The sequence below is a fragment of the Magallana gigas genome, chromosome 10, assembly GCF_963853765.1.
Source record: "Magallana gigas chromosome 10, xbMagGiga1.1, whole genome shotgun sequence".
NCBI lineage: Eukaryota > Metazoa > Mollusca > Bivalvia > Ostreida > Ostreidae > Magallana > Magallana gigas.
The window spans coordinates 29,594,065-29,609,117 of NC_088862.1; the positions used below are offsets into that span (position 1 = coordinate 29,594,065).

The window sequence follows — 15,053 nt, forward strand, 5'->3', positions numbered from 1 at the left end:
GGTTTCATTAATATTCAAGGGCATCAATTTTAATAGATAAAATGAAAATCACAGTTTTAAGGATACATAAAGGACTATATATGGTTTGAGCCTAAAATGGCCCCCTAAAATGAACATTGGCATTTTACTGTAATTCTTTGTTTTATTTGTACAAATATACATTGGAAGTTTTTTCATAATTTTCATTTTGATTTTAGAGCTCACTATTTAAAAATATAACATCAAAAAGGTTACCTTTTCCCGCCATTTTCTCATTTTTAGCATAAAACGGCTTGTTTTGAGGAAGTTTTTCTTTAAGGAAACATCGAGCGACTGCTTGAACAAACAAAATATTTTCACCAAAGATGTATCTCTCCAATACTTATAAGTGACAAAAAGTTTGTTCTTGTTCAAAGAGTCGCTCTATATTTCCCATTCGAAAAAAGATTTGAAAATTGTCAATTTTTGATTGATTTTGATTGAATTATGAAAAAAGCATCACTTCTGACGTCATATACTGTCAGTGAGTGCATATATATCAAATAAATAGGTGAACAATAGTTTTCATGTCAACTCTTTTATAAAATAACACAACAAATTAATGTACCTGAATCATTTTAAAAATAGCTAATTTTGGGGGCCAAATTTAACTACTATCATATATAGTTCTTTGCAGCTTATGACCCCATTAATACAAAATGTTAATAGAAATTGCACTTCAATGAACAGTAAATTTCGTGGATCTTAACTAAGAAATCCAGGAAAATTGGTGTTCAACGAATTTTAATGAAACCACAGTATAAGGCAAAGATGCACCAATATCAGAAGTTTAATTACTGAGTTTATAGGTACATGTAAGAGTACCTATTTTTAAAGAAAAAAAAACAGGTACTACACCAACAACATAAAGACACTTTAAGTGAATTCAAATTTGATCTCATGTCGCAAAAATCACAAAATAAATTTACACACTATCATAAACTATTAAAAATTTTCAGCATCTACAGTTTTCTACAAAAATATATTTTGTATACTTGTGCCAAAAAAATGAGCATTTTATTGATATGGATTTGATAGGTCAACTCATGTTGACTTTGCATTTAGTTTTTACTTTGTTCCCTTTCTGTTCACCCAAGGAATGCCTCAATACTGCACATTGACTGGATGTTGGAGAGCATCACTCTATAGGTTCACACACAATTTTCATCTGTGCTGGTGCACATGAGTAATCATGCCTCTACAGGTTCATACAAAATATTTATCTGTGCTGGTGCAGATAATGAATCCATGGGTAAACATGCCTCTACAGGTTCATACAAAATTTTGATCTGTGTCGGTGCAGATAATGAGTCCTTAAGTAAACATGCCTCTACAGGATCATACAAAATTTTCATCTGTGTTGGTGCAGATGAGGAACGAGTCCATGAGTTTGGGCTGGATCAGCTGTTGGTTGTCGATCCCACTCAGGTCCTCGAGCTTGTTCAAGGAGTTGATCTTTCTTAATGCAGCCTGGTTCAAATGATTAAAATCAAAGCCATTAATTTCTTCAAAACCAGGTACAATAAGGTTCAAAATGGCTAGCACTGCTGCTCAAGAAAGAAAGGTTGCACATGTTCATGTAATAAAATTTATGAATTTCTATATGGTACAAGTATATCATATCATAAGGTAATGATAATCATCATTGTTATACTTTCATGTTAAATACTGAAATCTGATTGGTTAAGACGCAGTTAATAATATTTTCTATTACCCTCAGTGTTAGCAACGCACTTAGCAATGGGTAACATTAAAAAATGTTAAATGCGCGAAAATTATGCGCGTACGGTTCGCTGTAGAATTCACGTTATTCCTATATAAAAGCAGTAAAATTTTCATATTTTCATAAAAATTAAGACATTCAGTATAACAAAATAAATAGTGCCTGTTTGGGAGGATAACAGTTGAAATTGACACCCCTCGAAAACCATTGTCAACCTCCGCTTCGCGTCGGTTGACAACGGTTTTCTCGGGGTGTCAATTTCAACTGTTACCCTCCCAAACAGGCACTATTTTTATAGTGACACATGGACATAAATGGATACAAATTGAGGACTTACCAAACAGGCTACTAACACAGCGTCACTGTTACTCCTCTCTCTCTTGTCACGACACAACTGTATCAACCGGGGTACACCTTAAAGTAATTTGAAGGTTTGTGTATGTGTTTTCAGCTTAATCATTTCAAGAAGCTGACCATGGTGGTCAAAAAATTAACCAAGAAAGAAACATTCCATAATTTTTTTAAAATTCTTTGCAACACATTATTTTTGTATGATTTTTGTATAATTAACATTTAATACCCCAGTTCTATAGCAGCTTGAAAAGGTTGAAAATTTTAATGTTTATTATTGAAAATTCCTATACCTTCAGATTTCACAATGGTTGCGGCATTACTCTCGTCGCGACACATCCTGGTCAGAGCGATGGCGGCTTTCTGTTGGACTCGCTCGCACGCCGCAATCTCTGACGGCGTCTTGTAATCCAGAGGACTCTCATTCAGCAGCTCCAGACAGATGTCTATACCACCACAGTCCACCACATCGTGGCGACAGCTGTCTGCGGCTACCATGTTGGCTAAAATGGTTGCCACCTACGATGCACAATTTATTTTAACAATTTCTTTCAATATACAAATGCAGCCACCTTGATAGCTAGAATGGTTGCTAAATACATGTAGGATGTTAAGTTATTGTTGTCATTTCTTTTAAAAATCAACATATAAATAAACTACCATGTTAACTAAAATAGTTGTAGAGTTATCTTTTCTTGGGCAAAGAGATTGAGTGTCTGCAGCAGACAGCTGTTTTAATGGAATAAAAACGCTTTTTACCGAGTTTATTAGGAATATTTCAGTGTGAATGTGTGTTTTGACAACATAATTTTGCAACATTGTGTGGGAGGATTTGCGTAACTTTTGTCAAGTAAGTTGTTTTTTGACATTGTTTTCAAATCGTGTCCTACTTTCGATTCTTCCCTTGTGTAATATTTATATATATATATGTCATAGATTGTAGAGCAGATATGATGCGCCTGTGGTTCGATCACTTTAAATTTTTTTTTAAATATTAACACATTGCTTTGAGAAGACATTACCTTCTTCTATAAATCATTTTATGAAATCTATACATAAAGTCTTGGATTAATTCTCACATTAAAAGTCTGGCAAAAATTATAATGTCACACTGAGGTTTAAACCTATCTTTGCAATTTTCTTGCATGTAGATAACAGTTGGCTTACAGTTTCTTTTAAAGTCTTAGAAATAAATGTCACAAAAATAATTATGCTTTTAGAAATGTAATTAGTTTGAGTATATTTCTCATAAGGCATCTGAACAAATGTTTGAGAAAAAAAAAATCATGAATGATGTTAATGTCTCATTTAATACAGTAGAAGCACATCTTTTTGTTACTAAGTTAAAATTTTGTAGTTTTTAAACCATATACAATTTTGTTGGTATTTAATTTCGTCATATCGTAATCCCTAAAACGTATTGCGTATCAACTCAGTAATAATTAATACTTGGGTTAAAAATTCGTCAAAGATTTAACTTCGTCAATAATACTGCCAATGAAAATAAAAGAAATTAAATCCTCAATGAATATTTCTGCTTCTTCAGTGTCACCATAAGTTTGCTGAAAATGTCTATCTTGTACAGATGGAATTTGGCTGACAAAACTTCAAATTTACATACTCCAGATAAAATTTTCAATTTTTGGGGGGGAAGGGGGAGAGGGGGGTTCCCAAGAATGAAAGAACACAAATTACCTGGTCCTTAGAAAAGAGAGATTTGGCAATGTTGGAATGACAGGAAGAGCAGAGGATTCTGGGAGCCTGAATCTTCTGCAGGATTTCACAGGTTGTGCTATCCATGAACGTCATGTTAGCAATGGCAGCAGACGACAACAGAAAAATCTCCTCGGTCTTTGTGGAGTTGCAGAGCCCTGAAATTCATCAAAACGGAGATGAAGAGTATGGGATACAACTGGAATAACAGCACCAGGATGGCCAACAACAGGTGTGGATGGAGGGACCTTGTTGCGGCCTTATGTGCAGGAATGCATAAAGAGGGTGAATGAATGAGTTAATGAATGAATGAATGAGTTAATGAATGAATGAATGAATGAATGAAATGAATGAATGAATGAGTTAATGAATGAATGAATGAATGAATGAAAATATATAGCAGAAAATTACAAAAATTTCTAATCTGATTTCATGTTATTCATCCGTTGAAATTATCAAAAATGAATATTGCTATCTTAAACAAAACACAGTGTTTTCAAAAGGTAAGAAATTCAAAGTAACCAAATTCCATTAAAAAGTTTCAAATCCATAAAGTTAGGCTGATAAAATTAGTCTTTGGTTTCATAGGACAAAAAACTTTTAAGAAATTATATGACAAGAAGGTATCTGATTTCATTTTTATTCCTAGATTTAAAAATAACTTAACCTGCTTTTTTCTGTTAAAATTAAAATTTAAGTGATTCCCCTCTTTAAAATATCTATAAAATTATTCAAGATGGCAGCATTTAATATAATTAACCATCCCTGAAAAAGCTACTGTGGAATCGTTTTTATTCGTAGGGGGTCAATGTTTGTGGGTAGCCACAAACATTGGTTCGCAACAATGATGATTCACAGTAGTCAATCAATTTTTTTGTTGTTGGTTATTTTTGTTTGTTTTTTTGGTTTTTGGGGTTTTTTTTGGGTTTTTTTTTTTTTTTTGGGGGGGGGGGGGGGGGATGGGGTAACATGATGTACAGTACCAAGTAGATGGATCAGAAGATCTTCCATGTTGTCAATCAACCCTGACATCTGGTGGACATTCTCCAGGCAAGGGGAGGTAACCTGAGCAATGACCCCGGCCACTTCACCCCGCACTGACTCCCTGACCTCAGGGTCAGACAAAAGGTCAAGCAGACTCCAAATTCCTCCTTCCTGTGAGCATAAAAAGTGGTTAATCAAAATTAACTGTTTTGATGTTTCTTACACAACCTGCATATCAAATTCATGTAACATACTTTCTGCCTGTAATAAATTAAACACACTGTGTGACTGTGCAACTTTTATGAATACAGGTGCAGATTTTTGCCTTTATATACCAAAATAGGTACCGTACATTTATTTTTTTGCAAATTTATTCTCTCTTTAAATACTCATGTAAAGTTGTCAGAACAGTTTTAAGCTCAACTGTCAAACCCAGTTCATATATATACATGTAAAAATTCCCATCTTTTATGAATATAAATTCTTCATAGCTATTAAACACATTCAAGATCTATGATAACTTGTTACCTTTTCCATTTCGAATATGCTCTCTGTGACACAGCTGATGGTGGCGAGCGCTCTCAGGGACTGAGCGTGGCAGAATCTCAGGTTCTCGGTCCTACAGATGTCGAGCAGGGCTCGCACTCCACCCTCCTACAGTTAAATAAGACAGCCATTGATCAGCAAATAGTGATAAAATCATCCCAAATCAAGAGAAATTAGCTGATGTAACTATTGTATGCAAATAGTGGCAGTATCATTTCCCAGAAATTGAAGTACAGTCAAACTTCGTTATCTCGAACTAGATGGGACTGTCTAAAAACTTCAAGATATCTGAGTATTCAAGATATCGAGGGTAAATTACTTAAAAAATAAATGGTTGGGACTTACAAATCACTTTTACATATCCATTGTATTCGATATATTAGTGTTCGAGATATCAAGGTTCAACTGTATACCTTGTTCCCTATTAGGTTATCATTTAATGGTGGAATTATAAATTAAAGTGAAAGTACAGTTACAGTGCACACCCCGCCCTCCCTTTAGATCTGCGCATTCATAAGATATTCATCGTAAAAATGAAAGTACAGTCTGAGTCTCTTATTGTACAATGATTGATGGCACAGTTACACTTTTCCCCAGGATTTTCAAGGTAAAAGTGAAAAGTACAGATACATTTAAAGTGAGAGTGAAATTACACTCTTCCCTGATGATCTTCGATGTAAAAGGGAAAGAACAATTTCACTCTTCCCTAAGTTATAATAACACACTTCCCTAAGGACTTCATTGTAAATATGAAAGCACAGTTGCTGTTTCTAACTTTTGACCTGTTGAGAGTAGTCTCCCTTTTGCCTAAATAGTAAGAATATAATACTATACCCTGGCTATGATGTAACACATGTGTTCTCCTTCTAGACCTAAGGAAACCACTGAGCCAATAGCTTGAGACAGCACCATTGGGTCATTAGCCTCATCCAAAATGTCTACTATTTTCTACAAAATCATAAAAAATTGCTAAGAAAAAAATATGATGAAGTTGTCAAAATATGATGATCATATTAAACATAAGAGCCAAAATTGCAATACTGAAACCTTACTTTATTATCTAAATTTTGAAAAATTATTTTTAAAAATTGTTGAAAAGCACAGTGGAAGTCCATACAATAATACTACAAATTCCAGGATATTCAGACTGGCTGCATCATAATAAATACAAAAATAATTCAAAATAATTATAATATATCCATGAGAGATGAGATAATATTAAACTACCGTCCCATCTGCACTGTGACCATGTACATGCCATTGGTATTATACTGTAGTGATCCTACCTGAACAAGATAACCCAGGGAGAGGTCGACAAATCGACTGAAAGCCTGGCCAAGGAAAGTCAGCTGGTTAATGACGGGGATTTTGGAGGGGTGGCTTGCAGAGTTAACAAATGCACTGGAAAAGAAAAGCCAAAAAAAAGTTACTACAACGTATATGTATATATATATGTAAAACTTCAATCTTGTAGATATTTATCACTTGGTAGCAATCTCTCTCTCTCTCTCTCTCTCTTGTCTTGTCATATTCTCTCATTCATTTTATTTTCCACACTCTGTTCTTTTTCCCCCATCTCATTACATACATGTATGTCGTGAAAAAGGAAAAAAAAACCATGTAGTATAATTAAGACTCACCTTTCTACCTGCTGTGCAAGCTTAGCACATTCTCCCATTACAACTTCTTGTTGCTAGAAAAAAAAATTTAAAATGATATCAGCTCCCCTGCCTATATGTTTATCAACGAGAGACTTAGAATAAAGGCCATCCTCAAACAGATGTTTATAACCTTGAATATTGGATTGATTTAGCAACAGGGGTTAATATTATTGAACATGATTTCATTTCTCTCTCTTTGAATTCAATAAATTAAAACCAGGCCCCTAAGGCTATCATATTTAAAAAGGTCTCAGACTCACTTAAACAAAAGGAATTATGCAGTGGAATCAAATTTTAAAGAAAAGGCATCTAGTTAATGTCCCTTAACACCAGGCTGTGTTGGGGGATGTCCCTTTCCTCAAAGACATATTGGTTAGGGTGGGGGATGTCCATTGTCTCAAGGATATGTTGGTTGGGGTGGGGGATGCCCCTTACCTCTAGGATGTACTGATTAGGGTGGGGGTGTCCCTGCTACAGTTGTGTATGAGCCCCCTAACATGAGGGATGTCCCTTACCCCTCGAGATGTTGGTTGGGGATGTCCCTTACCTCTAGGATGAACTGGTTAGGGTTGGGGATGTCCCTGCTACAGTTGTGTATGAGCCCCCTAACATGACAGGTCAGCTGTATGGTAAATGTCTGTACTGTCTCCCATTCCTCGTCCTCCACCAGTCTGAAATATCAACATGTACTTTGATTTATACTTAATAATATGGTAATTTAAATAGATTTCATTATACCATACACTAACAACAAAATTAATCACTACGACAGACTTTTTCACTTCATTTGCAAAAAATATTTCAAAATTTAGTGGCACACATTAATATCACATTTTGAAGACCTAAAATTTTCAACTTTTGATGCTGCAGGCAGGTATTTAAATTATAGTAGGATTTGAGAAGTGCAAGGGAAATAACTCAATTTCTACCTTTTTTCACTTAATTTTTTTAATTGATATTTCTTCCACTTTTCAACGTTAACATGGCTGCAATTAAATGAATGTCAATATTCAACCTAATGCTAATGCAGCAGTGCCTGAAAACAACATCAAAACAATTAAACAACTTTTTGGGCCTCTCTTTAGCAATTTTTCATTTGACCCTACAAAGATATGAGCGACTCTGTCTGAAGTTAGGTAACTTGTTTGAAAAAAAGAAAATTATAAAAAAATTTATTAAAAATGAAATAATGAATAACTAAATTGAACAGAACAGAGAAATTGCCTTAAAATTTCATTTCAATAGAAGAACTCAGAGGAAATCAACTTACTTTAAGAGAACTCAGAATTGACTGACTTGAAAAGAACTGATAATTAACATACTTAAAAAGAACTTAGATTTAAGTTACTTGAAAAAAAAACTAAGAATTATAACTTACTTGAAAAGAACTGAGAATTCTCCACTGATGTCATTTGACTCATTCCTCACAATGTCAATAGCACCTTGAAAAGGAGAAAATTAAGTGTTAATATTGATCAATTCTATGTAAGATTCAATGATTTACATAAGGGTCTGGCCATGTATAGTCACCTATTTTCTTAAATACTTAAATGTAAACATTCATGCCATCATCTGATTTTAGTGATGCATTACATTCATTCCTGTGCAGAAGTGTAAATAACAAATGCAGCAAATTTATAGAACCCAAAGAAACTACCCTTTATGTGCATGGCGTGGAACCTACTTTTTATGGTTGAGGTGTGGAACCTACCTTTAATATGCGAGGTGTGGAAGGCAGATTTCTCCACACTCTGTACGATGGACTTTCCCTGCAGGACGTTCATACACTCCATCTCCGTAGACCAGCGAATGTCCATCAGCCATTGCTGCACTGGGTCTTCTCTGCGTTTTCTAAGCCAGTGGGTCACACTAAAAACAGTGGTCAAAATTTGTTTCCATTCTATTACAAAAATTATGTATAAAAATACATACATATACAGTATATTGCATTTTCTTCATTTATCAACCGAAAAATGTTTTCTTTTTAATTTTAATAACCAAATTGTGGGGTTTTTTCCTAATTAATTAAATATGTTCCCTTGTATTCCACAAGTTTTTTTTTTTTTGGCAATAATAAACAAAATATATGTTTCTTAAAAACAATTTTTTTTTTTCAAATGATAATTTGATAATGATAACATGTATCTATCCTGACAAATGAGAGATTATAACTTGTAAGAATGTAAAATTCAATTATACCTATTTCAAAAGGTACATAAACTGTGGCTGGGCTAATAGTACAATATATTACAATAAATGTACTTATCCCAGTACTTGTACTTATAGAATAATTAATATACGGAAAAAAAATTCCTGAAATAAAATAATGGGATTTTTTTTTTGTAAACAGCTGGCACTTACCCGGAGGCTTTGGTTTTCTTGTGTCGAAGCATGATGACTAAACCTCAACAATAAACGGAGTGTGTGGAATTCTACAGTCTCAGATGTTTAAGTTTCTGTCCTGAATAAAAGCTCTAGCCACCTCCTTAGAAAGCATGGCTATTCTTGGTCATCTTCTCCCATGGATTTACCTCACTCAGTTTCTCCTGTTTTCCATATACTGAACTTTAAATCAGGTTTTGTTCTTCAGTCTAAATTATAGTGGAGTGGAATTATTCATTATGTACAATTTTTAAGAGCTATTAAACATTAAAAGCTTCAATCTGATATACAAGTACTACAATTAATATTTATATGTTATTTATACTAAGTAAAACTTTGTACAGAGTTAAAATCTGGCTGAAATAAAACTCTGATATAGCAGAGTGTTCAGCGGTCAATGGTCATAAAACTAAAAGCACTCAGTTTTATTTAACAGCTATATATATAAGTATATACGTCCTGTGGGCAATGTTACTAACATGTTTACAAATAAAATGGCTGGCTGATTATTTTGGTAGTTATAGTAGGACATATGTTTAATACACATTTCATGCATGACAACTTGTTCCAACGGCATTGGGTAAGAATGTTGCCCCACTTCCAGTAATGTGCTAATTAGGGCTATAAAATGGGAACATTTGTCCATGTCAATTAAATTTTTTCATTCTGCTTGCATTTTTTTCACTTGATCTTTTTTTGACAATTTTTGAACAACTTGATAAAAATAAATAAAAAATAAAAATCCAGGTGCTTGTGGTATTTTCTGTATACCAAACAAACCTCTAAAGCACTATAATGACAAATCACATGCAAGAAAGGTCCTGTAAGGGAAAAGAACAGGCTAAAACCCTTGAAGATTTGGCAATTTACAGTTACTTGCGGTTTGTGGACTATTTATATCATCACTCACATTTCCGTGATAACTAAGCCCGTTACTAAGGGAACAACTTTTCCTCCATTCCTTTATTTATTCTGTTGAAAAAATGGGTGGTGGCAGATGGGGGAGGTTCAAGAGTCGGAGGAATCTCAGTATATCTATTCCCTAGCTTAAAAGGGGCCAAAAATTGTAAACCTTTTTGGTAAAAAGAGATCTGCAGGCTGTTAATGGTCCATCTTTTATAATATTCAAAGTTTCATTTATAATGCATACAACATGCATACAGCTTATTTCTAGCATGCAATGCACAGTAAATTATAGGAGATTTCCTAATTTAAAAATAGAACACATATTGAATTTGATACATGTATTTCCAAATGACAATTAACTATGTAGTTTTTAAGAAGAAGTAAAAATTGATAAAGAACAACAAACAGTAATTACCCTAAGAATTATACATGTTCACTGAACGACCATATTTGTCACCCCCCCCCCCCAAAAAAAAAAAAACCTCCACATTTGTCCCATGGGCATGCAGTAAGCAAAATTTTCACAATATGACCATATTGACCCCCCCCCCCAACCCCCCCTTGGGTCTAAACCCCTGACCCAGGGGCCATGAATTTTAAAATGTTTTTTTTTTTTTTTTTTATTTAAATATTTTATTGTCCCAGACAATTTAAACATTTATTTGATGTCAGGGTTGGGAGGCCCTGAAGTCATCAAATTTACAATATTATTGTGAAAAAAACTGTACATAGGACATTTTTTGCATATACACACACATTCATACAGTGTTTATGGTTGTGTACACAGAGTAACTATATATACTAAGATTGTTCAAATTTAAAAATAAGAAAAAAAGAAAGCGGAAGTTGGAAAAAATAGAGTATCCCAAGTGTAAATTAAAAACAGAGGACACTTATTGAAGGGAAGAGAAAATATCCCATCGTTTATAAAAATTGTCTTCATTGTTATTTTTTTTATACATATAATGTTCTAAATTTCTATAATACAGTATTTCTCTTTTTAAGCCTTCGAAAGACGGTAACATTTTGTTATTTCTTTTCTTATAAATATGGCGTTTTACTAAGATGATCAAAAGATTGATTATATTTTTGTGCTTTGACAGTTTACCAAACAAAATATCAACAATATTGGCATCAATCATCATATTAGTTTGATCATTAATCCACTCAAAAAAAGAATTCCATAGTTCTTCAACATAAGTACACTCCCAGAATATATGGGACAAGTTTTCAGGATAAAGGTCACAAAAAGAGCATAAATCAGATTGCACAATTCCAATTCTTTTCAAAAATACATTTGTAGTTAAAATTCTGTGAACAATTCTGTATTGAAACCATTGAATTTGTACATCTGTGGATATCTTAAAAATTGCACGGTTATGTAATTTCCACCAAAATCTGTCTACATCAAGGTTAAGTTCATTTTCCCATTTAGTTTCATATTTTGGTTTTTCCCAGGATGTAGCTGTGATTATATCATATATCTCTTTTGAACCCTTTATGTTTTTGAGAATTGGCTTTAAGAAAACTGGATAATATGGATTGTTGAACATAATTGTATTTACATCGTAGGGCAGTTTTAACATTTTAATATTGTTGACAATACCATAATAGGTTGTAAATGGAATCAGTACATCAAATTTATCACAAAAATCTTCATATTGCAGTATTTGACCATTAGTACTAAAAAAATCATATACATACAGAACACCTTTTTGAGCCAAGCATTCATAAAAAAAAAAATTGTTGTTAATTTTAAAATTTTCATTATACCAGATTGGCTGAACAACAGATTCAGACACTTCTGTTTCAACAATTTTCCTAAATTTAAATAGAGCATCAAATACATCTCTCCAAAACAAGTTTGTACAGCAACTTGATAAAACTTTTGTAAACATATTTCCATACAAAAAAATGTTTTCAATTTTTGGCAACGTACTGAGTAATAGTGATTTCCAAGAGGAAGTATAATTTAGAAATCTACGAATCCATGTGATCTTTAAGCTTGTACATAAATTGTTTAGATCTATCATTCTAAGTCCACCATCTTCATAGTTTTGTGTGATACATTTTTTTGCCACTCTTGGAGGTTTATTATTCCATATAAAATTGAAAAAAAGTTGTTATATGAAGAATTTTAAAATGTTGGTAGAGGGCATCATAGACATTATTATAATCATGCATTCAGTTTTTTTACCCACATGTGTGAAGAATTTTGAAAATTTGGCCTTTATTTATTCATATTTTGACCAGCCCATGAGGCCTAGGGGTGGTAAGGTCATAAATTTTACAATTTAGATTCCTTTTATCCTAGAAATGCTTCACACCAAAAATGGTAACAATTGGCAATGTGATTTTCAAGAAGTAGTCAAAAATGTAAAACTGTTATCCACAACAGACGTCACATTATGATTAAGGGCAAAGACTAAAACTGAGTGACTCAGGTGACCTAAATATTCATTTCAAAAGGAAAAATAAATTTTGAGCATGATATTTGAATGAAACTTTGTATTTATCAATGAAAATATTTTTATTAGTTTTTTGGTTTTTTTTATTTAAAGCAAGTTGACCCAGAGAAAGTTGAATTATCTATAACAACCTAGTTTGGGACAATTTGGAATAACAATTATTTTATAACTTTGGTTTCTGGCCAACTTCGGGGTGGGAGTAAAAGTATTTGAGAGAAAGTGACATTGTTTTAGGTCAGGGCAAGTCTGTGGAATGTAGTTGACAGTGTAGTTCCTTAGAAATGCATGCGCTCCCCGCAGCGGTGAAACAATAAATGATATGTTATATTTTATACTCTGTCCCAAGTTTCTGCTTCCACCAGTGTTTGCATAATATCTCGATAATCATAAATACTTTTGTGCGTAAACTACATCCAGAAGAAGAATTAAAGACGAAGTCCAGATTATCTCTCCTGAAATGCCATCTCTATCGCCTCTAGCGTTTCAATACACAACCAAAAATATTCTAAAAAACGGGGATTTTGCATTGCAAACAATTTTTTAGCACCCCTCGCTGATAACGTTAAAAAATTGGGCAGGGTGTCCCAGGTACTTCCAGCATAAACAAATGATGTTTCAATGAACAAATCTTGGAATTTTTTTCCTTTAATTTATTTGAATTGTTCTTCATTGACAGGTATGTTTATTAATTAAAAATAAAAAAAATGAATGAAGCAATAAATTGGGAGAGACTATAGACTAAAGATCTACATGTGACAACACATAATAAAACTTAGCAAATACAAAGTATGTGTAATTAGCAACAGGTGATTGGGTCCCAATATATATACCTCATATGTATATATTTACATCTACCAAGTATTATTCCCTCTATTTCTTACGGAAACATATAGTTAATTCATAGCTCTATAGAAACAGCCAGATTGAAATCTACACGCCCCGTTTATTGATTGGTCAAAATCTACAGCCGCTGAAACTGACAAGAAAGTGACAGGACCAAACTTGACACGCCCTGTTTATCGATTGATCGAGACCTACAAATACCTAGGAAAATTCACGAACTGCACGAAATAATCATGACGATGTCAGACTGAAAGTCTAACAGGAGACGATTTGGTTGTTTCTTTTAGTTAACGTACTTACGTACATTAACAGTAATTTAGTGAATTTTAATTACTTTTCATAATCAATTTATCAATTGGCTATTCAATGATTCATTCGGGTAATGAAGGTAGCGATCATTGCCAAAAAAATTTACATAACCCGCTTTAGCTTTAGCGGGTTATGTATATTTTCTGCAATGTCACTACCTTCATATCCCGAATGAATCATCAAAGAAAGCATTTTATTGTTTAAATAAGTACATTTATATGTAGGAATGAAACGATCCACCGATGCACCGGTGAATCACAGTATTTATTTTGACGATATTTGGATCGATACAGTTACTACGATAATAATACAACGATACCTTAGCAAACTTTTTTTGATTTTTCAAAAATATCCAAGCTTCATATATAGGCTATTTTTAGTCTGCGTGGCGAATATGAAAGTACAAATGATTGCGGAAAACCTCGTAAAGTTGTCCAAACTGTTATGAAGCTAAATCTGGAGTGTGGAAAACTTTCGGATTACTTGTTTATGAAAAAGTAGTGAACACAAGACTAAAGTAACTTGTAAATTGTGCAACGCTCATTTTAAATATTAAACATCAGTAATGTATCGCATCTCATGTATCGTGATATGTACCGAATCGGCTAGGTAAAGTATCATCCCAGCCCTATTAATATGTAGAGTAGCCTCCTATTATATCGCGGGTTCTATGGCATCGCGGTATTTCTGTTTACGAATAGTAGCACGCGCTGAAATTGACATTTGACGTCGGGATATTTTTAGACATAGTAAACAGAGGCACGCTGGACACCACTGAGGTATATGATAGAGGAATCCCCCAATAACATTTAGTTTTTGGAAATAATTCAGTATTGATAGATTTTCCACAAAATTATTTAACTACCGCGATATCATAAGACGGGCTCATATATTATGTATCATGCACATGTATACAAACCAAATCGAGACCCTGGTAGCACCGGTGTAAATCAGGCGGCCACTGTATTAGAGATTGACGTTTGATTTACTCCGGTTTGGGTTTTTTTCTACAAACTAGTTACCGCGACTTTAATACAATTCCATAAAAGAGCAGCCTGCTGTATTACCTTCACATGCTGGTGCTGGTTGGGACTTTTAGCGAAATATTGTAGTAATGTTTGTCTGATCTTGTAAACATGTGGTAACTAT

General features: G+C 33.5%; 1 protein-coding gene across 1 annotated transcript; it reads right to left on the bottom strand.

Moving 5' to 3' along the window:
- Positions 1 to 1,105: 1,105 nt before the first annotated feature.
- LOC117686554 (protein inscuteable homolog) lies at positions 1,106 to 15,053 on the bottom strand. Its single transcript, XM_066073339.1, has 14 exons — positions 14,972 to 15,053; positions 9,358 to 9,587; positions 8,708 to 8,865; positions 8,375 to 8,438; positions 7,544 to 7,667; positions 6,976 to 7,028; positions 6,622 to 6,736; positions 6,170 to 6,283; positions 5,318 to 5,443; positions 4,789 to 4,960; positions 3,788 to 3,963; positions 2,386 to 2,611; positions 2,079 to 2,155; positions 1,106 to 1,488 (listed from the first exon to the last, which is right to left on the bottom strand). The coding sequence occupies exons 2-14, from the start codon at positions 9,387 to 9,389 to the stop codon at positions 1,357 to 1,359; spliced, it is 1,569 nt and encodes a 522-aa protein (XP_065929411.1). The 5' UTR covers positions 9,390 to 9,587; positions 14,972 to 15,053; the 3' UTR covers positions 1,106 to 1,356.